Here is a 22,543-nt window from a genome sequence, read left to right as displayed (position 1 = left end):
AGTTCATTATTAAGTAATTTTGTTAAGCAGACTGGTGCATAGGCAATGTGACGTGCATTGGGTACTTGTGAAAATATTAGAGATCTATCTGGAGATTTCCTAGATATCCCTCCATTTTACTGGGAATGTCAACTACCTATAAAAATGCAATACATGCCTGAAATTCCAGTGGACGAAAATGAGATTTAACAGACTGAGAGCAAGTGAATGGGTAGGACATATTAAAAGTGGAGGAGGATGTCTCCAAAATTTCTTGAAATGTGTTAGATCAAAATGGTTCATTTAATGATTCTAAACCTTAGTCTGATGATGTGCCTGTATCAGAGGAGTCCGTTGTTAGTTTGCTTTCTGCAGTCTTTCTGAAATGGCTTACGATGAGGAGTCTAGCAGTACCTTCCCAATCGCTAGACTAATCTTTAGAAAACAGTGCAGATCTCTTCAGGACGCAGAGCGAGGTGGGGGCAGGGACACGAATTCCTGTAACATTTTTTCTTTCATCAGGTAATTACTTGAAAGGGATTTTATTTAATAGAATTGTGGTGGACACACTTCCCAGCATATTCACTCCCCAGTCCCAACCAAGTGATTCTTTAATCAATTCTCATAAAACTCTACTTCAGTGTTGCTCCCCCCCACCCGATAATTTAGGGCGGTTGGACATGCTATCCGGGACTATATTGCACCATAGGAGAAAGGGAGAATCAATGAACAGGTTGTTTAAGTCATCTCACGATATGCCTTTCCCTTTCTGATTTTTCTAACTAGGTTAAGTGAAATCCAATACTATGATCTTGGAAACCACTGGCCAGCCGAGGTATTCTACTCTGCGTGGCTCTATGCCTTTGACAGCAGACCTCCACTCTCAGCCCCGGCTCTCCATCCCTCTCCGGGTAGAGGGTTTCTATTGTGTTCCAGGGTTTGGAGGAATTGGAGTTACCCAATTTTTCTTAAGTGTCTGGCCTGCCAGTGTTATTCCCTCTATGGAGATTCGGATTAGGCTCCGGATTGAGGGCTTCAGTAGGGGATACAGCGCACCAAATAATGAAGCGCTTTGCGGGACACATTTTCCTTCTCCAGTTGGTGACGATATTGGTAGTGGTGGTGGTGCCGATGGTGAAATGGCATGGGACGGGATAGGATGGCATGGGATGGGATGGCATGGGATGGGATGGCTTGGAATGGGATGGCATGGGATGGGACGGCTTGGGATGGGGTGGGATGGGATGGGGTGGTGGCAGCTGCTACTCTTGCTACCGCTGCCCCGAGGCAGCCTATAGGTGAACGGCAACTGGGAGGACTCCTCCCTCCCTGCTCCTCCCTCCCCTTTCCTCCCCTCCCCTGCCTCTATAGTGCTCCGCCTCAGCGCAGCACAGGGCACAGACAGAGCTGCTGCCTCTGCAATGTCAGCAGCCGCACCGGCGGCGGCGGCGGCAGCAGCAGTAGCTGCAGCAGCAGCAGCGGCAGCGTCTCAGTAGAAGCAGGGGAGATCCCAGCCAGAACCGAGGAGTCCGCACACACGCAGCTAGGCTCTCCGGAGGAACGCAGCAGCCCCCGGGGCAGAGATTAGCCACCCTAACTGCCCATCTCCTCCTTTCATCCAGGAGACAACGTGAGCTCCAGAGTCTGGCTGTGTCGGAGGACACCCCGCAGAACGAGGCACGACTTTTCAGGGGGGAGAGAGAACAACCCCGGAATTTCCCCCCTCTCCCCCACCCAACCCCCCACCAGAGCAGCGCTTACCCGCAGTCTCTCTCCAGTCCTCCAGCTCGCTCACTCTCGAGACCTGCTCTCTCGGAAACCCGTGAAGAGCCCGAGGATCGCACAACAAAGAAGGGTCAGGAATTAGAAACCGGGAAACCTGCTCATAGCCGCCGCAGAGACTAGGAGATAGCAAGACCATCTCTGTCCGCCCCTCGCCCCCGCCCCCGCTGAGCAACACTCTCCCCCAACCCCCTTTTCACCCCTCGCCCCCATCTTCCTTCCTGCCTAGGCTGCTCAGCTATTGATCAACCTCTGAGTGCCCCGAGAGGAAAGGAGACTCCTCGCTTGCAGTACAGCAGCCCCCTCTATCTCTCCCTTAGAAGGGGGAAAGAAATAGAAGGGAGGAGAGAAGAGGGATAATCATATGACCGTGGTAATAAATAACCCGAAGAGAGCCTGTCCTGCTAGCTCAGATGCTGCAATGCTGCCAGCTCTGAGTGTGGGGAGAGGCAGCCTCTGAGGGAGCCGTCACAGCCGGCCCCCATCTCCTGCGCAGCCCCAGGAGCCCCCGCTCCAGCTTTCTTCCCCCCGGCGCCCGAGCCCAGCAGCGCGAGCGGCTTTCCTGACCCGTTGGCGGAGAGCAGAGGGAAAAGAAGCAAGTTGTCCTATAGCGGTGGCGGCTGCGGCCAAGGCAGCCAGACGTCCAGCTCCTCGTCGTCCGCCTGTCCTCCAGTCCCGCGTCCCCGCCCCTCCGCGCCGCGCCGCGTGTGCGCCTCCCTTCACCTCATCCTCCACTGCTCCACTGGGTTAGCGCCGAGACCGCTGCAGGAGCTGCTCGCTCTAGGTCGGCAGTCGGGGAAGAAGTCAAGTCAATCGCCTGGGTCTAGAAAGAGAGGGGGTGCTTTTCTCCCGGCTCGCTCGAGCCACGGAAGAAGAAGATTAAAATGGCCACTCTGCTCCGGAAAATCGGGCTCATCCGGCTGCACAACCGGGACACGGAGGACCCCAAACATCACCACAACCATCTCCACAGCAGCAGCCAGCACGGCCGCGGCGGCGGCGGCGGCTCCTCGCTAAGGGGCAAAGGCAACCAGAAGAACCACAGCAACAAGCAGCAGCAGCAGAATGCTCCAGGAGGAGGGGGAGGCTGCAGCGGCGGCGGCGGCGAAGGCAGCCCCGGACACTCCAAGAACAAGCGAGCGCTGGAGCTGGCCAACAAGGACAAGCAGCAACAGCAGCAGCAGCAACAGCAGCAGCAGCAGCAGTCCACCTCCGGGAGCCACAAGGAGAAGCAGGGGAGCGCTAGGGAGAACCAGTCCACTAAGGAATCCAAGCAGCAGGGCGGGGGCGGCGGCCGCAGCGGCGGCGGCGGAGGCGGGAAGGGCTCCTCGCAGGTGGCCCAGACCCCGGCAGCCGGCAGCCTGGCGCCGATGGGGCGGGGGCAGCCAGGTACCCAGGTGAGGAGCAGGCGGCTGATGAAGGAGCTGCAGGACATCTCCCGGCTGAGCGACCGCTTCATCTCGGTAGAGCTGGTGGACGAGAGCCTCTACGACTGGAACGTGAAGCTGCACCAGGTGGACAAGGACTCGGTGTTGTGGCAGGACATGAAAGAGACCAACACCGAGTTCATCCTGCTCAACCTCACCTTCCCTGACAACTTCCCCTTCTCGCCGCCCTTCATGCGGGTGCTCAGCCCCCGTCTGGAGAACGGCTATGTGCTGGACGGGGGAGCCATCTGCATGGAGTTGCTCACCCCCCGGGGCTGGTCCAGCGCCTACACAGTCGAAGCTGTCATGAGGCAGTTCGCTGCCAGCCTGGTGAAGGGCCAGGTAAGAAGGGAGGACGGGGGAGGAGGCTGGGGGAGGCAGAGACTGGGGCATGGGGCTGTGGCGGGGGGTTGGGGGGGGGCCGAAGCCTCACAGGGCTATCTGTGGGGCAGGAGAGGGTCCCTGCATGGGTAGGGGTCGGGGGTGGATGAGGGGACAGCACTTGGGAACACTAGATACTGGCGGAGCAGGAGAGAGGGGAAGGAGAGCTTGAAGCTTTTTTTCTATCACCTTCGGTTAGTTCTCTGCTTCTGACCTGCCAGATGCGGGCATCGGAGTGGAGATTCGGCATCCCGCTTTTCCTGGGAGTACCTCATTCCTAGCCTCAATTAGGAAACGACTTCCTAGACCTAGAACTTCCCTCTCACCTTCCTCCCCTCCCATTTCCTAACTGGAGTTGCGTCAGCTTCAACCAGATTACCCCTTTATTTTAAAACTAGCTACCAAAGGAGGCTATTCACAGATTATTAATCTATGCCCCCCCCCCATTCCTTTTGGTAACCCTATGGGCTACACACATACCGTGTTCTGTTATGCGTGATCTACCTGTCTGTCATTCTCTATGTGTCAATCTTGCTGTCTGTTGGTATCAATGTCTCTGACAGTCTGGTTTTTTTTTTTTAATTCTCTGTATCTTTCTGTCTCTCCATCTTAAATCTCTATTTGTCTGTCTGTTTCTGTCTCTGTCTCTTTGTCTCTGTCTTTATCTCTGTTTCTAACCGTCTCTGTCTTTGTCTCCACCTCTGTCTCTCAAAAATTTATTATGAGGATTGAAACTATAATGTAGCAATTCCCAGGAAATCTGTTCCTTCTGTAAAACATTTCAGATGGAGCCATTTGCAGATTTGGGGATAAAATCCATGGTAAGTAAGGATTGGTCAATCTGTTTCTTTTCTCACTCATTCTCAGAGAAATCTGGTGCCTCCCAAAGGTGAACATTTTGCTAACCGGAAATATCATTAGGAAGTTAGTGATGAAAGTCTTCTTGATCTGGGAAAACCCATGAAGCTGTTTAATTAATTGAAATACCGAAATGCCTTCCTTTTTTTTCCTACTCTTTCAATTCTCTTTTCCTATTGCTTGTTGAATCTTTGCTTCTCAATGGATCATCACTTTAAAGTAGATTTCCACAGTCTCTCTCTTTCCTCTTGTTATTCCTCTATATTTTGTTACCTCCATATCCTAAGAAGGTTAAAATCTTTTGTACTTATGAAAGGTTTTAACTAAATACCTAAAACTGGGACATGCTGTTTGAATGGCATCATTTTACCTATGAAATCCTGGTAGGTGATTTACCTAAAAGAAAAACTAGGGCAATGATTGTATGGCAATTCAATGAGTGTGTCTTTTGAGAGGTGTTCTGCAACCCTCATAACCTTCACCTTCACATTCACTGCTACAGTGAATGCAAAATCATTTTACCTTCATAGGGTATTGATGTTTGTTAAGTAAACATTTGACTGAATATACATCAATTATTTTAAAATTTTTCCATTTATTTTTGATTCATATAGAATGGATGTTTTTAAGGCTACAGTTTGGTGATTTTACAGATGCCCCCAATCTTTACCATACTGTTTGGCTCTGCTTCTGTTGGCTCTTTCTCTATCTTGTAGAGGATCAGGTTGCAGAAAGTACCTGGAATCCTAGACAAATAACATCCTAAGTCTAAAAAAGCCTCCTTGATTCATAGTAGATCTGTTGTTTTTAATGAAGCTGCTCATTCTAGGGGTTGCATTCTATCTCTTCTAGGGTTTGTTTTTCTCCTATTCCGTGAAGAAAACTAAGGACTCAGTTCTCTCCAAGCATATGTTTAACTGATACAGGAAATAATATTAGTGGCAGATGATTAATTCTAGAGTTAAATAACATTAGAGAATATAGAGGTACATGGTTTAATAGAAAAGATTTTGAGAGGGAACTAACAAAAGGAGTCAATTTTTTAAAAGTGGGATACTTATGTGGAAAAGTATACAACCGAAATACCTACATTACTTCTACCCTAACCTTTCATCAGAGCTCTCTGGAGAAAACCTGACACTTCTTTTCATTAGTCATGGTAAAGATTTCTGAGAGGTGGGGGATAGGGATGGCTTTATTTTCTTAAAAATAAAAATTATTTTTTCCTCACTGAGATATTTTCCTTATTGTTTGAAGCAATAGTTTCAAATATTCCTGTTAAGTGCTAGAAATAGTTCTATTTGTACTAATAACATTGTGAAATAACAAGGTATGTATCAGCGTACATGATACAGTGAGCAGTGAGAGAATAAAGTTTCAAAAATAAGACATAAATAGTTGGTAGTTAGAATGATGTGATTGGTGGAAATAATTAAAGGTGTTTTCTTTAATTACACTGTAATAGTCAATGAGAGATTACTATCTACTTAATTCACCCTAATGGCCTGCATCCAGGCATATTTTGGTAAGCATCCTCATATTATTTAGCCTCAGTTTTAGTGTATAAAATAGTTAGATATAGCCCAAAGCCCATAATGTAGTTTTTAATCCTAATTTTACCTTTTTCATATTTCTCCATGTTAATTTTGTTGGCCTCTAGCTCCCTGAGAATATTACAAATGGAGTAGGAAATACAGTTTTCAAGGTACACATAACACGTTAAAGATTTATATCTAAGTGACTAAAAGTCTTTGAAGAAACAAATGACAATTACTCATCCAGGGTTCCATGACTTGAAAGAGTTTTGATAATGTGACAGATTACATAAGCATTATTGCAGTATTGCGTCCCACTCTTCTGAATTGACTGCTTCTGAGTCCATTCACTCAATGTGGCTGTAGTTCCTGACTAAATTCCATGGATAGTGACGGGTACATATACAGTAGATAATCCAAAGGAGCTCTTGAGCATGCATAGAAAAGTCCATAGGATTATTAATATAATCATTGTTAAAATAAAATGTTAAAAGCTGGCATTTCTTTTTTTTAAGAATTAATTTAACCTGACTATGAAAATTAGATAACTAAATGTCAGGTTTTATAACTAGATAACATAATTTTCTGGTTCTTAATAACTTTAGAAATATTATGCTTTTATGTCTGACTCTATAGAAATGCATGAAGGTCTCTGTGTTTCTCTGTTTTAATGTTTTCATGACAATGCTAACATCATCATGAAAAATCTATTTTTTAATAGATTTGGTTTAAAATTTTTCGGTTTTGAAATTCGAAATTTTAAACTTGTCAGTGATGACTACTGCTGCTTCTTATTAGTAGAGATTTTTATTTACTTAGTTTTAAAAATGTGGCCTCTGGAAATTTATTGCAATTTTGATATTGTTTACCACTAATATAACTTGTAATTTAACAGTAATTTAAACTATTTAAGAATGTCAATGTCCATACCTTGCTTATTTGCATCTTACTTTCTCCTGCAAACTAACTCTTCTTTTTAGGCAATATCTCCATCATTTGGGAATCAGAAGAGTAATAATTAATGGATAGGGACAAGAATCGGGAATAGACCTGTAATTACATTTGGTTTAGGGAAGGATCAGATGCCGAAACTCCCTCTGCTAATGAAGGCTGGTACTCTTACTGCAACTTGTGGTCTTAGTTGTCCAGGACACTAAAAGGTTAAGTGACTTGCCCAGGGTCCCTCACCAATATGTGTCAGAAGCAAGACCTAATCAAGCCAAGGAGTGTTTAATATGCACCTGCTATGTTTCAGAAAAAAAGAAAACACTTGAACCCAGACGTTCTCTGGCTTTCAGACCAGATTTCTATCCACTAGTCAAGGGCTGCCTCAATTATTTGAAGAACTCATAAATCAACATATCCTTTCACTTCATGTAGTATTTTGATTTTTGCTAAGCACACAAGTTTCCATAAAAGGGATTTCCCCACAACAACCATGAAGGGTAGATAGGACAAGTGTGATTTTTCCTACTTTACATAGGTGGAAGGTGAGGCTCAGGGAGGTTGTGAGTGACTTGTTCAGAATGACCCAGCTAATAAATGGCAGAGCTTTCATTCCAACTCACAACTTCTCAGAGACCATGACTCTTTCCATTACATCATACTACCCCCTCGAAATCAATACATATTATGGAACTCATAACAATATCTTGCACATCGTGGATATTCAATATTTAATGAGTATCGATTAATCTGTATTCACAAAATTACATTTTTAAAGATTTTCAGGTACATGATTTTAAAACATATACAAATTGATATTGATATTTTAAGAGCTTATTCATACAACTCAATATGTATGTTCTTTACAACTGAAGCAGATTTGATTGCCATGGGATTCAGTCTTTAAGATGACAGAAGTAAATTCCATCAGTATAGTTATTTGAACTGACATACAGATTAATTTGAATCACCCTATAAGTTCCTTCTACTTTATAACAATAACTCATTTGTATTGACCATATCAACTCAGTTAACTAATTGAGATCATTACTCAATTTGACGATGAGACATTCCAACTGGCAAGGAGCTGGCCAAGGGATTGATCTCTGGCCATGGTCATGCCCTAGCCAGTCCCAGAACCATTTACCAAATGGAGACAAACCTTTTTTTAGAACTCAACGTTCTAACAAATGACACAGAAGATCAACAATAATTTTGGCTGATCTGTGATAGCTTTGTCACGAAGCGAAGTGTGGCATCAAATTACTAATGGAGAAAAGCCAGACTGATTTTTTTGGATTGTCTCAGCCCTCTATCAGTCATGACCCTTCTAATCAATTTTGTGCACATAGAATAAATACACTGCCCACCATTAAGCAAGGAAACTAAGAACGCAAAGTTACTTTAAAACTTTGCAGATTTTACTCTTTGAAGTAAAAATGTGTCAGTGATTCCAGGTCAGTTATTATTTGACTATTAATTTCTGTGGTTTTTGAATAAAGGAAACTGGAATTCTGCCAGAAATTTTCACAGGGTCTGGTGTCCATTGCTCAGTTTTATTTAATGATATGCATGACTAAGATCAATATAAGTGTTGAAAGTCCTACCATGTACAATGTGTCTTTGAGTGAAAAGCCAGCAAGAAACATCATTTCTTCAATATTTTTCCAGAATAGTGACTGTTGTCCCCAAAGAAGACATTGAACTATTTTATTTATGGTTTTGCAAATTATATATGATCTAATCAGAAAAAGGAATGAGTAGACATTCTACAAATCATAGGATGCTAGGCAATTACAATTGACACTTTATATCAAGCTTTGCTTTTTTTTTAGTAAATCAGAATCTCTTCTATAGAAATTATATATTATTTATGATGTGCTTGAAATTAACACGAATAGAGACATTTTATATTAGCACAATGTCATCATGATAAATCACTTAATTTTGAATTTATTAGGAGACGATCTAATAATGAATTATAAAGATGTTGAGGGTAAAGGTGAGGGAATTGATTTTTTTTAAAAATATGTTTCTGGATCAGACCTGATGTTGATTTTTGGTAGTGCTTTTTATGAGTCACCATGTGTCATTTTGTTCTCTACCTCAGTGTAAGGGACAAAGCTAATTACCAGCTAACTGATGACTCTGCAGGTTGTGGTATCTATAAGCTTGACTGTTTGGGAGAAAAATAGCTACTTGTTCTTATATCAAGTAGGGCAAGCATAAAAATGCAGACAGGACTTTGCATCCTAAAAATAGTTACCAACTAACTGAGTGTTCTGACATCAGTAAGTCTCTAGTGGTTGCTTTCTCTGACAAATAGTTAATAATAGTAGTAATTTACTTTTAAATTGATATTTAATTTCCTTTAGAGGAGACCGAAGGTATAAATGAAAAATTTAGATTTATAGTTTTTGTCATTCAAGTTTATAAATTTTAATTTTTAAAACAATTCTTTTTCTGATAGCATCATTCTTTATTTAAGAAAAGAAAATACTGAAGTGGGTAGTTAGTTGATAGTATTATACTAATAGAAAATACCAACGTGAATGGTAAATTGATAGTGCGTAGCCTAAGTTACGTTCAAACCTGACATACTTCTCAGCTTTCTTGTGCCCTTTTCTGGCCTTTCTTTTCTCAGCCTCAGAAATGACTGAAGTTGAATAGTGAAACAGCCTTCTTACAGTTGCAGAATACACATGACAGGAAAAAAATTGAAAGACATTGCTTCCATGCTGTGGTGACATCTCTTGATTGGGTTGCAATGTATGAATGATGGGCCGACATTGATAATGAAAGATGTGGTGACCTAAGAATCATTCTTGAGTTCTAGTCACATCTCTAATAGCTTTCTGCTGGTAAATATTTGTTGGTACAATGAGTAATATGCAGGGTTAGAGAAGGGAGAGGAATAGGCCTGCATTTTTCTTTGCCCTCTACCAGCTCCCTGTGTGTGTACTACGTGGAGTCTGGAGAAGGAGGGAAAGGGAAACAAATGGATAAAAGGAAAGAAAAAATACAAGAGAGGGAAAGTAATTGAATCTACCAGGGAACTTTTTCACTAATTCCCAATTAACCTTTTCCTCACACCTCCACCCTGACCACCCACCCTTCCCGAAATCGCTAACATCTCCAGTCTTCTCTTCACTAGCACCTTCACCTTACCCAGCAACCTTTAAATACTGTTGTGGAAAAACACAGACAAAGTAAAATCCTTAGTCCCTGGGCAACTTCCCTGTGCCAAGAGAGAATGTTAACTTTGGGGGAAGACAATAATGAAGGTTCATTCAAAATTCCATTTGATACATGGAAGGAAACATTGGATACATGGAAGGGAGCATTGTTGTAGAGAGCCCAAAAAAGTGGACAATCCTTAAATAGTCTATGTTTGGTTTTGGTTTTTATCTTTGTCTTGTTTCACTAATTATCTTAGTGAAGCTAATGTAATTGTTGTGCATTCTCTTGAGGAAACACTATCTTGTCAATAAAAAGAGGCGGCTTGGATTCAACACATGCTAGCAGATGAGGAGAAGCTAGTGTGATTAAAATATTCCTGTGAAAAATCCATAAAGTAGATGCTACATACCTGGATAGTTTAGAGTTGGTTATAAAGTTAAATCTATGAAAGAAAACTCTACAGAAGCTGCTTTTCTATGTTATTTCATTGCTTTTTTTATTGCTAAAATATGGAAAATTGGACCTTTCCAAAAGAACACAACGTGACAGAAACATTTTCACATAGTCTATATTTTTGGACCCAAATTTTTCCACTTCCACCCATATACATTTAGTGGATTGGCAACTCACCCAAAAAATACTCTTTTTATAGTCTGGTGGTTGCCTCAACCTCCCAAGCAGGTCCTGCCTCTGCTGCTACTCTAGGGATAAGGCCTAAGGATACCTCAGAGGTTTTGCCTATGCATATTCTACCTCTGTTGGAAACCTCTTAGCTGCCTAGCATAATTCCAAGCCTAGTTTTTCCAAAGAGAACACCTTACCCTCTTTTCCAACACTGTTCACCCTACTACATATCTGTCTGGGAATACCTAAAGGAGAGAAAATGGGAATGTTGAGTGGTAGGTTCAGGGATATAAGATGAAGGAAAGAGTATATAAAATTTGTGTCAGGGGAATGATAAAGAAGGCAAAGAATTATAATAAACTGGAGGGGATGCTGTCTGAAGCAGGCAAGGGTTGCTAATAGGAATACCCATTGATAAAGGAGGCCATAGTATAATGCCATAGCATTCAGTAGAGTTAGGAATCCATGAAGTCAGTTCATATATTAGCATCCATGATGATGAAAAATCAAACAATCTAATTGAAAACCTCTCATAATATCAGCATTTACAACATAGTTTTTAATCAGTTGCCCAACTGAGACAAAATCTAGTTGTTAAGACATTGCCATCAGAAATAATTTTTAAATTTACTTTTTCCGATTATGTGGATAAGCCATTGATATTGAATTTCACCTGAGTTCTGAGGGCATTGTGGGAATTGAGTGAACCACACTAACTCCATCTTGTGACTCAGTTCTAAATCTAGCTCAGTTCCCTTTCTATTCACTTATGGGTCTAGCCCAATTTCTGTCATGTAAGAAAACTTCATTGCAATGTTTGAACCAATACCTGTGTGACTGGGCAGCTGGACCTCCCCTACTTGTTGTTTAGAGACCTTTAACTTTTAAACCTTTTAACCTTTAATAGGACCTAGACTATACAGACCAGAAAGTCAATCAGATCTGAAAATTAATGCAATTATGTATCTCAAGCAACCCATATGTCTTATCTGAAAACTGGCCCTGTACTGGTCAATCATTTCTGGTCAATGTTTCCATGTTCCTTTGATTGAATACAGATACTTGAGAGGAATGGGACACCTCTTTTTCTGATTTCAGGGAACTGCACCCGCTCACTCTCTGCCCATGATGATTTATTTCTTGTTTCTTTTCCAAACATGTAAAACTATAAAATCTTATCAACCTATTAACAAATACTGTTTTAGTTTACTTAAATGTATGATTGCTGTAACCTACACCATGAGCAGGAGTACCCACATCCATGAGATCACAGAGCCATCAAAATATACAAAATTACTTGAAAACTGAATAAAAGTCTAGGGAGAAACATTTTCTGGATGCATGATCTACTCACACTTTCAATCTGTTCAAGATTAAAGCCATCATAGGTCAGAATATTTATATGGTAGAAAACCTATATTAAATGTTCCTAATAGAAAAGTTAAATATGAAATATTTTACATTGCACACAATTATCAAAATTATTGTACACAATTATAACTATTTGGGTATTATTTTCAAAGTGAATTTATCATATTGATACAATGCATAAAACTAAGTCAGCATTAGGTAAAAAAGAAAAAGAAGTCTACGTGACTGTGCTTATATCCCACATGGCATATATCTTTGGATGAGCCATATAGATATTAATTGATTTAAAGGTTAATCTGTTATAATGAAATTCAAGAATAATAGAATCTTCCTCTCATAGAAACTTGTTTTTATTTCTTATGTCTCACCATAATTTGAACCACAGGAAAATTAGACATTTGGATTACATAAATTTTTACCATTTCAATATTGTCTTTGTTTTCAAAAACCTTATCTACAAACTCCTCACAACAAGAGTGAGATGGTAGTAATTTCTTTATCCATTTCTTCTGCTTGAGCGGTCCTACTTTGCTTGACTTAGTCATACATTTCAATTCCAATTTACAAATATCAATATTTTTCCCCAGTGAGGTCAGAGGATCTTCTAAGAACTGACCTGGAAATGTAACATGTGAAATCATTGGGGTAGACATCACATTTCCAAGTGCATGGCTTTCAGGTAGCCTAGTTTACCTTGCAAAGCTTCAAATCCAATTGGAAATAAGTATTTCATATGTAGTAATATGACACTTAACAGTTTCCTGGATAATTAGTTGACCTTCTGGAAGGCTGTCACCCCTCTTTCTGCCTCAACATCACTTACCACTCTCTTTATACCTTTCCATAGTCTCTTCTTCTTCCTCCAAAATTTAAGAAGCCATCCTACACTATAAGCTAATATAAAACCAATAGTTTTGTAAAATATAGGCTGTGAAATTACATGAAAATTAAAATACATTTGCAATTCATAAATAGAAATAATTTAAGCAACCATAAAAATGGAAAAATTATTAGTTGTACCACATTGAGCAGTGTTGAATAGTTTATCAATAATGTTATTGAAAGGGAAAGGAAACTTTTGGGTTTTTTCTTCATAACTTAAAGATGTAAAAACTTCATCTCAGTTTTTCTCAGAAACTGAATGCCCAATTAGCATCTGAACTCAACACCATTCAATGTAAGTACATTTTCACTCTAGATCATGATAACCAATGGTGCACATCCCTGATACCATCTGTACCTGTTCAGGTATTATAACAACTTGGGCAAGACTCAATGAGAAATGAGTTTGAGAACACAGTAAATTTCTCTTCACTGTCTTGTAAGTGATAGTTTTCTAGATCAGAATATTTAATTACAAAAAGTAAACAGTGTGTCTTTTTATAGGTGCAGAACTGGATTCATACAAAGAATAAGAGTTATTACAACCTTTAGCAATAAGAAGCACTCACAGCAATGCTGACATTAGAGTCATCAAGAGATTCCTGATGTTTGTTGATAATGGTAAAAATTACCCTTGTGATTATAATACAGTCATGTTATACAATAAAGGGACAGGACAGCTAGGTGGCGTGGTGGGAGTGCCAGGCCTAGAGTCAGGAAGACTCATCTTTGTGAGTTTACATCTGAACTCACACACACTTACTAGCTGTGTGATCCAGGATAAATCACTTAACCTTGTTTGCCTCAGTCTCCTCATCTGTAAAATGGAGAAGGAAATGGCAAACTACTCCAATATTTTTGCCAAGAAAACACCGAATAGGGTCACAAAGAGTCAGATACAACTGAAAAACAACTGAACAGCGGACAATAAAGGCATTATTAATAGGCAGCTGCATGCTACAGTGGATAGAGGTACAGCACCTGGGAGTCAGGAAGACCTGAGTTTAAATCCTGCCTCAGACATTCCCTAGCTGTGTGTCCCTGGGTGGTCATTTACCCTCTTTGTACCTCAGTTTCCCCATATGTAAAATGGGGAGGTAATAACACCTACATCGCAGGGTTATCGTGATGATCAAAGGAGTTAAGAGATAAAACACTTTGCAAACCTTAAAGCACTGTATAAATGTTAGCTGTTTTTATTAAGCAGCAGCTGGGTGGTGCAGTGGATAGAGTGATGGGTCTAGAATCAAGAAGACCTGAGTTCAAATTTGTTGTCAGATACTTATTAGCTGTTTGACCCTGGGCAAGTCATTTCACCTCTCTGCCTCAGTTTCTTCAACTGTAAAGTGGGGATAATCAAAGCACCTGCCTGGAAGGATTGTTGTGATGAACAAATGAGATGATACCTGTAAAGTGCTTTGTAAACCTTAAATTTAGTGCTATAGAAATGCTAGTTGTCATTGTAACACTACCTTACATTTATGTGATTCTTTGAATTTTCACATTTATAGACTCACAGATTTAGAAATGAAGGGGACTTTTGAGGTCCTCTAATCCAAAACCCCCTTTTGCAGTTGAGGAAACTAAGTCCCAGGGAATTAAAATGTACACACCTGTGCAATACAGGCTTTAAGTGCTAGAGCCAAGCTTTAAGTCTAGATCTTCTCCATTCCAAATACAGTGATTTTTCCACAGATTCAGGCTATGGAACACTATGGGTCAGACAAGGTAGATAGTATGACCTCCATTTTAAAAATAAGAAAATTGTATCAGAGTGCTTAAGTGGTATGCCCAGAGTCACACAGTACATAAGTTGTGGGCCCTCTCATATTGATGCTTCCTGCAATGTGTCTGAAGCAAGTAAAAGAGAAAATAGGGCCTGTGGTCAAGGGATGGTGTGGATTGACATCCAACCTGAGTAAGGAGATCAAAGCCTCACTGATAGAGGGAATAGAAGCTAGAAGCTGAGAAGACAGGCCAGGTCAATGCACAAGAACAAGATCCAAGACCAAAAACCAAAATGGGTATTCAAGTCAAGGCAGTTCTCAAAGAATCTGTAAATAAATCAAACGCATGGGAAATACAATGACAGTTAAATGATAGCTCTGAAAATATTCAATACAGCTTGTCAGTACATCCTTTGATGAAAGGTGCATATTCTGTTCCTTAAATGAGAAATGTTGTCCATTCTTGGTACCTAAAGAGTCAAGACTCACAATCAGGTGTTCATACTTCTGGTCTTTTTGCAGTAGAGGATACAGTCATAGATTATAAGAGAAACAGAAAACTGTTAGTGTTCTTATAAATTGCAGCCACCTTTTGTTGGTAAGCTCTCCTACTTGGAGTTTCATTTTCTTTCTTTTTATAGTCAATCAATTTTAATGACCAGATATTGATTCTTGCTCATGTATAGTTCCATGGTATAATCTCTGAATAGTCAGGCATCTGTTGCTATAATAAGAAAGAACAGAGTATTTGGACCCCAAGGATCTGGGTTCAAACTTCCCTTATCTGTAAAATCAGGATCTTAAAATTAGATGATCTCAAGGTATCCTTCATTTTGAGATCCTGTGACATTTAGGAACTTTTTCTATTTAGCTTCTAACGTAAACTTTTGTTTCAGGAAAATGTCACATGCCTTGTATTGAATGGTCACCAGAATTTTCCTTTATACTGAAATAGTAAATAAATATCTAAGTGAATGTTGCTGCAGCAGCAGATGTTAGCAAGAGTCCTTAAAAATTACAGAATATGATATCCATTTAGAAATTTATTTGCAACCACTTTGTAGCAAGGCTTAATGCAGACCTTAACAGCAAATTTGTAATACTCTTAATAATGTTTCACATTTTATGAAAATCAGCATACGCCCCTTAAAGGATATTATGAAACAACAACACAAAATGTTTCACAGTCCAGTCAAAACTGTTATAGCACTTTGGTCAATCATGCTTTAGAACATAGATTCTCAGCCTTTGTGTATCAGGGACCCCACTGGCAGTCTGGTAAAACTGTGGACCCCAGTCTCATACTTATATTTTTGAATTCATAAGACAAAATACTTAGTATTAGAAAGGAAAGCAATTATATTGATACACAGTTTTCAAAATATTGAAAAGGAAAAAAAAAAGTTTAAAGATCCCAGATTAACAACCCCTTGTTAGAATAACATAGAATATTCCTAAAAGAACTTGCTTGCCTTTAAAGATAACAGTTGAAGTTAAATGTATTTGAAATGACCATCCTATTCTGCTGGGACTCTTAAATTTTCTATTAAACATGTCTATTGTAAAAAAGCTTTCCAACAATTAGAGCCCTCTGGCCCTGGATCAGACTGCCTTAAAAAATAATGAGCCTTCCCCCCCCCCATTAATAGAACAATTCCAGCAGAGGTAGGGGACCATCAGTGAGGGATGTTGTAGAGTGATTCTTACACTGAATAGAGGTTGGGGTAAGAGACATGAAAAATACCTTCCAAATATAAGCTTCTATTATTCTTTGGTTCTGATCCTTTCTCTGGTAAGTAAGTGCAAAAGTAAGATTCCAAAGAACTCTAAATGGTTTGTAGTTAATAGTTTCTCCAGGGTGTGTGATTTGGCTGTGAAGTGCTCAATGATGACACCATTGTTCAGGCATATTAAACTAACACAATTTATGATCCTGACTGTGAAACTCACCAAGTGTTCTTCATTCTGCCAGCTTTGCAGCCTGTCTTTTATATCCCGAAGGTAGGAAAGTTCCTTTTACCTTCAGCTGGAGTTAAAAAAATGGCAGAATTAGTTTATGAGCCAGGTAAATGTTGCCGTAAGTATTGCTGTAAAGTTTGTGATGTTGTAAAGAATCCAAGTGACGCAATGAGCAGATAGAACCAGTATTGTGCAGACTGTTTTTCAGTATGAGCTCTCTTTCCACCTCCTTGAAGTCAGACTCTGATTGTCATTAAAAAGCACACACTGAAGCACACATTTTTGCCTAAGGTGATTTTAATACATTCTATTTCTGAGCAACACAGTCCTACCACTTATTACTTATTGAGCAGGTGACTTAACCTCACCGGGCCTCACTTTCATGCTTTACAAAATGGGATTAACGTTATAAAGTCCCTACTATGTGCCAGGCCCTTTACAAATATTTCATTTCATCCTCACAACATTCCTTTGAGGCAGCTGCTATTGTTATCACCATGGTATAGTGGTAAGACAGGCGAAGGTTAAGTGACTTGCCCACAGTCACACAGCTAGCAAGTATGTGAGGCTGGATTTGAACTCAGATCTTCCTAACTCCAGGCCCAGCACTCTATCCATTATGCCATCTAGCTGTCTCCTAGAAGAAAAAGGGTTAAATCAAAGATTCTTAACCTGGGATCTATGAACTTTTAAAAAACTTTTGATAATTGAATTTCAATATAATTGTGGGGGGGTTTTGTAACCCTATTTCATTTTATGTATTTAAAAACATTACTCTGAGACAGGGTTCTTAGTTTTCTCCAGACCACCAAAAGGGTCCATGACACAAAAAGTCTAGATGATCTTTAAGGTTTTTCTAATTCTAGAAGATCTAGAAAGTCCTAGAAATTTTACTTTGCTTTCCAATGTATCATCATTAACGTGCTGCAAAAGTTTGTTTTTCAAAGCTACATTGGACTTTGTAGGAATATTGGCAGGTAGGGGTGGGGGTACTCATAGGAAATACCCTGAATTGATGCATATTGGTAGCTTCTTTGTAATTTATAGTTGTAGAGAGTATCCTGGGAGCACCATGGTCATTCGGTAATCATGTGTTAAAAGGCAGGATTTGAACCTTGGTCTTTTGACACTAGCACAGTGCTTGGCACATAGGAAGCACTTAATAAATGCCAGTTGACGTATTGACTGAGTCCACACCCAGCCACCATATGATTCTGCCTCTCTTCAAACATATTGCATATATTTTAATAATGGTTTCTTTCTTTCCAAGTTTCCCTTTCCTTTTGTTAGAATAAACCAGGCCTCAACTGCTGAAACCAAGAATATACTCCACTGCAACCCATGTGAAGATTCTTAAGGTGTGGCTAGGTGGGTTTAATTATCATTAATAATTAAACAGGACCAGACCAGTACTGAAAGGTAAATCTCAATGCACATACAGTGCACCAGACCATCTTCCTTTCCATATGAATTACCCATATTAAGCCGTGAAAGGAAAGATAAGAATCTTGGATACCTTTGATGATCAAGCTGCCCCCACTTCACTCATTCTCCTAGCTCTAGAAGACACTGCCTTGTAGAGTCATTGGGAAAGTGCCTACCAATCATATTAGAGTCTTGATTGCAATTGGTCTTCTATGACTACTGTGTGGGGCAAAAGGAAAAATGGGGGATGTTAGTTTAGCATTTTTGTAACATGTACAATAAAATGCAAAATATTTAGTAAGGTGTGGTGGAAAGGGTGTTAGACTCAACCAGGAGAACTGGATTTGCTTCCTGACTTAGATTTAGTATGTGATCCAAGGGAAAATAGTGCTTGACTATTTCCTTCACATGGTGTTTATGAGGAAAGCCCTTTGTATACCTTAAAGTACTATTCAAATGTGAGCTGTCATTAGTATTTTCTTTTGCAGAGCACATATAGTTGGAGAAGCAAATACAGTGGTGTCTTGTTTGCCCTCTAATTTTAATGCCACAGAATCCATGCTGTGGAGTGTTATGAGCAAGAAATCAAAATTAAATAGCAATCCAGTTCCAGAGAGGTGTAGTCTAGTCCAGGATTTTTAGGAAGATTTTATTACCAATTTCAACAGATTGCTAGATGATCTTTATTTAAGAAAACCTAAAATATCTCTTTTACAAAATTAAAGACAGGGAACATAACACTTTATTCATTAGATAATAAGCATTTATATTAGTTCCATATTGCAGCCAATTAAATTAACATATAAATAAAGAGCTAACACAAGCACATTTTTAATGAATGAAAAAGTCTCCTCTTTTCATCTAGTCTTGATTCCTCAGAATAATTCCATTAATATGTTTTTTAAATGTAAGTTTTTCTTTATCAGAACTTTTGGCCAGATGCATGTAGATTTGTCAATCTCGGATATATAAAAGAGTCATTCAGAAGCTTTCTTGTTACTTCTTAAACAACTACAAAATAAATAAAATACACCAAAAGAAGATGAGGTAAGCTTCATATGCCAAAAAGTTGATCTAGGCCATTTAAAAAGTCAATATGGCAGTGATACCTTTTTCAAATTCAGTTAGTTTATTTTTCCACAGACACACTCAAGCATCTTCATTTCTGGCCTGGGAAATTCCTTGATCAAGTTCACAGCTCCTCCATTCCTTTGATCTGTACTCCAATGGATAAATAAAGTGGGTGGTTTTCTTAGTATAGAACAGCCCTATTTATTTCAGGGGATCATTTCAAGTCTCCATCCTCAGAAACCTCCAAGTCTCACCATCACCCCCATAACATCACTTTCACCAGTATCCATGGTATTGGGATCACAGGAACCAGGGAAATCAGATGCTTGATGCTGGTGGTAGCATCTCATGCAAAGACAACACAGATAATACTTTTATTACCTGTGTTAGGAATGCTATAGTGATACCAGCTGTATAGTTGTATACCAGAAGTAGTGATATCATAGATTTTTTTAAAATTACCATCCCCAGGGAAGAAACTATCTTTATCATCCTTCTGAGTAACCCTGCTATGGCACAGATATGAGTGACAAACATTTTCCTCTGTCCCATCTGGTTAATTTTTATAGTCAGGTCATTCTAATGTATTTCTTATAGCCCTTCCAAATCCCCCTTTTGGTAGGTTCCCTATTACCTTGATTGTTTATTTCACTGGTGGTAGACTGTAATCAAATGGGTCCAAGTCATCACGGCCATGGTCATTGTAGTACAATATTCATCCTCCTCTTCAGGGGCTATTTTTATCCTCAGCATGGAATGACCTTAGACTTCACAGAGTTATTGGGACTATTCTTATCATGAGTTATTAGTACCAGCAGTTCTCTTCAACAGCAAGAACAATACAGTTATTATTGATTCTGCTTCTCTTATCAGCCAAGCCACCCTTTCCTTAAAGTTGCCTGTTAAGGACTTATCCCTTAGACATAATTGGTGATGGAATGAATTATCCTGTGCCTGTCATTCACTCTTTATGTAGTCAGAAAGCTACTTCTTGCCCATGAGCTACAGTTTCACCTTTTGGCTCTTTTCCCAAGGGGAGATATATCTTTTATATACATATTATATACATAGATAATACATATATCTTTTAAGTAGGGTCAAGCTTATCTATTAACTATAACTTGGAGGGGAATATTTTGGGTGACTGGCTGTTATTGTTAGTTCTCCCTTCTTCTAGAACATATATTTGTTTCCTAACTTTGAATGCTCTGGTAGGTTATGATGGCTCCTACAAGGAGATTGTGTCCTACAATGTGGGCTGTGATAGCATAGAATAAGTTACATGACATCATCTGCTTTGATATGCTTCCCCATCACCATCCCCTTTTTACTCTTTGCTTCTACTATCTCATCCTCTCTTTGGGCCATACAAAGTCATCGCAGACAAGCCTTCAAAAGAGACACACTTGATTACAGGGAAGGAAGGAATGAAGGAAGGGAAGGAGGAAGGAAAGAACAAAAAGAAAGAGGAAGGGAAGGGAGAGGAAACAAGCATTTATTAAGCTTCTACTATGTGCCAGGCACTGTGCTAAGTGCTTTACAAATATTATCTCATTTGATCTTTACTACAACCCTAGGAGGTAGGCGCTACTATATCTCCATTTTACAACTGAGGAAGCTGAAGCAGACAGAAAAGTTAAGTGAATTACCCAGAGTCACATAGCTATTATATGGGGCTGGCTTGAGTTCAGGTCTTTTTGCCTCCTGGCCTGGTAGTACTACTCTATCCACTGTGCCACCTAGCTGTCTCTACTGAAGAGATAATGTGTTGTGATCCTTGTATTTTTGGTGAAGACATTTTCCTCAACATACATTCCTCTCTTTCTACATTCTTTTCCCCATACATTCTTTTCCTACAGGTAGCTGTATTTACCAGTACTTTATCATTCAAATTTCTAACTCCATTTTGTAGACTCTGAGCTCTTCTCTCATTAATCTTCCTCATCCCACCAGGTCACTCCATACTTATAGTTTGCAAAGTCACTTTTCAAGCACGCCATTCCATTTGTCCATTATTACTCCAGTTTGGGGATTATAGAAATATATTAGATTCATATAATCCCTTTCTCAATCTCCCAGATATGAATCCTCTTTGAAATAAAGCATTTTTATTAATGCAAAGAGATATATTGGTTGAGTATCTGAGGGGTTAAAGTTCAAGTGTCAGCTCATTTACTTTTGCTGGTTATGATTCTTCTTATCATCATCATCATCATTGTACCAGAAACACAAATCACTAGCCTTGTCAAGGCTAGAAATGGAATGGTGGGAACCTCTACCTTTCCCATCATTTTGGCCAGCAGGTGTACTTCCTTATTCCAGTGAATTGTTTCAGTTAGGCTATTCCTGTGGGTGGAGATGTGAGTCACTTACACCCTCAGTATATTTTAGGATATCCAATCATCAGCCTCTTTCCATAGTTCTTAGGTCATATAGTTGAACCCCTTTATTTTATACATGTGCTGACATCTGAGAAAGATAAATGGTTTCCCCAAGGTGACAAAGGCAGCGATAGAGCTGAGATTTGAACCAAAGTCCCCTAAATCCATCACCCCAGCTGGGGGATGGCCTGATTATCTTTTTGCCATCTCAGTTTCCATTTCATCAGTCCATTTTCTGTTGTCCAGAAGTCTGAAAATTCTAACTATTAATGGGGATTGTCCTGATTCCATGCAAGGTATCTATGTTGTTCTTCCACCCTGGATATAAGAGTAAGTTTAGCCTATTCTAAGGATTTACCTATTCCTTCCCTAACCATTGTCAATCCAATGGGATAAAACTGAATGGAGGCTGCTTTTTATAGGTTCCTTGAACTGTGACTTTGGTACTTTCTTGGGTGACTCTCTCTTCCTTGTATTCTTTTACATTTATTCTCTATATACTCCTTTGCTGACATTCTCCTCATTCTCCCCTTCTTGCTCTTCCTGGACTTGGATGGTTACTTTGGGGTTAGTAAGGGATGTGTATGTGTGTGTGTGCGTGTGTGTGTGTGTGTGTGCACGCGCATGCATGCACACGTGTGTCAGTATGTATGTGTGTTGTCCCATCTTAGAGTAAGAGGGTATGTAAGAGATAAGGCAAAGAGATTACGGTTTCAGTTATTAAGACCATCTTGTGGGATGGTTAGAGCACCCTTTACTGTTCTCTGGTCATGTTTTATTTCCTCATTTACTATATCCAGCCACTAGCTCTTACATGATTTCATTTATAAATACCTGGGAAAAAAACCTCATACCTCTGTCATCTTTTGTCTTTTGATATTTAGGGTTGTTCCAGGATTTTTCTCTAGCAACTTAACTTATCATCCTCATTTATACTTGGAAGCTAATTATTGGGCAATTGGGTACTTTAGGTAGGGTTAAGAGTCTCTATCCATGGTTTATCTCTGTGATAAACT

General features: G+C 39.8%; 1 protein-coding gene across 1 annotated transcript in view; it reads left to right on the top strand.

The window, feature by feature from the left end:
• Positions 1-1,372: 1,372 nt before the first annotated feature.
• Positions 1,373-22,543, top strand: part of UBE2QL1 (ubiquitin conjugating enzyme E2 Q family like 1) — a 60,394-nt gene continuing 39,223 nt past the window's right edge. Inside the window, exon 1 of the mRNA XM_036749939.1 lies at positions 1,373-3,530. Within this exon, the coding sequence (XP_036605834.1) occupies positions 2,646-3,530 (885 nt within the window). The 5' untranslated portion in view covers positions 1,373-2,645. The remainder of the gene's footprint in view (positions 3,531-22,543) is intronic.

This window comes from Trichosurus vulpecula, chromosome 1, assembly GCF_011100635.1.
Source record: "Trichosurus vulpecula isolate mTriVul1 chromosome 1, mTriVul1.pri, whole genome shotgun sequence".
Lineage (NCBI taxonomy): Eukaryota > Metazoa > Chordata > Mammalia > Diprotodontia > Phalangeridae > Trichosurus > Trichosurus vulpecula.
Note: the sequence above shows the minus strand (reverse complement) of the source record. Positions and strands in the feature narration are given on the sequence as shown.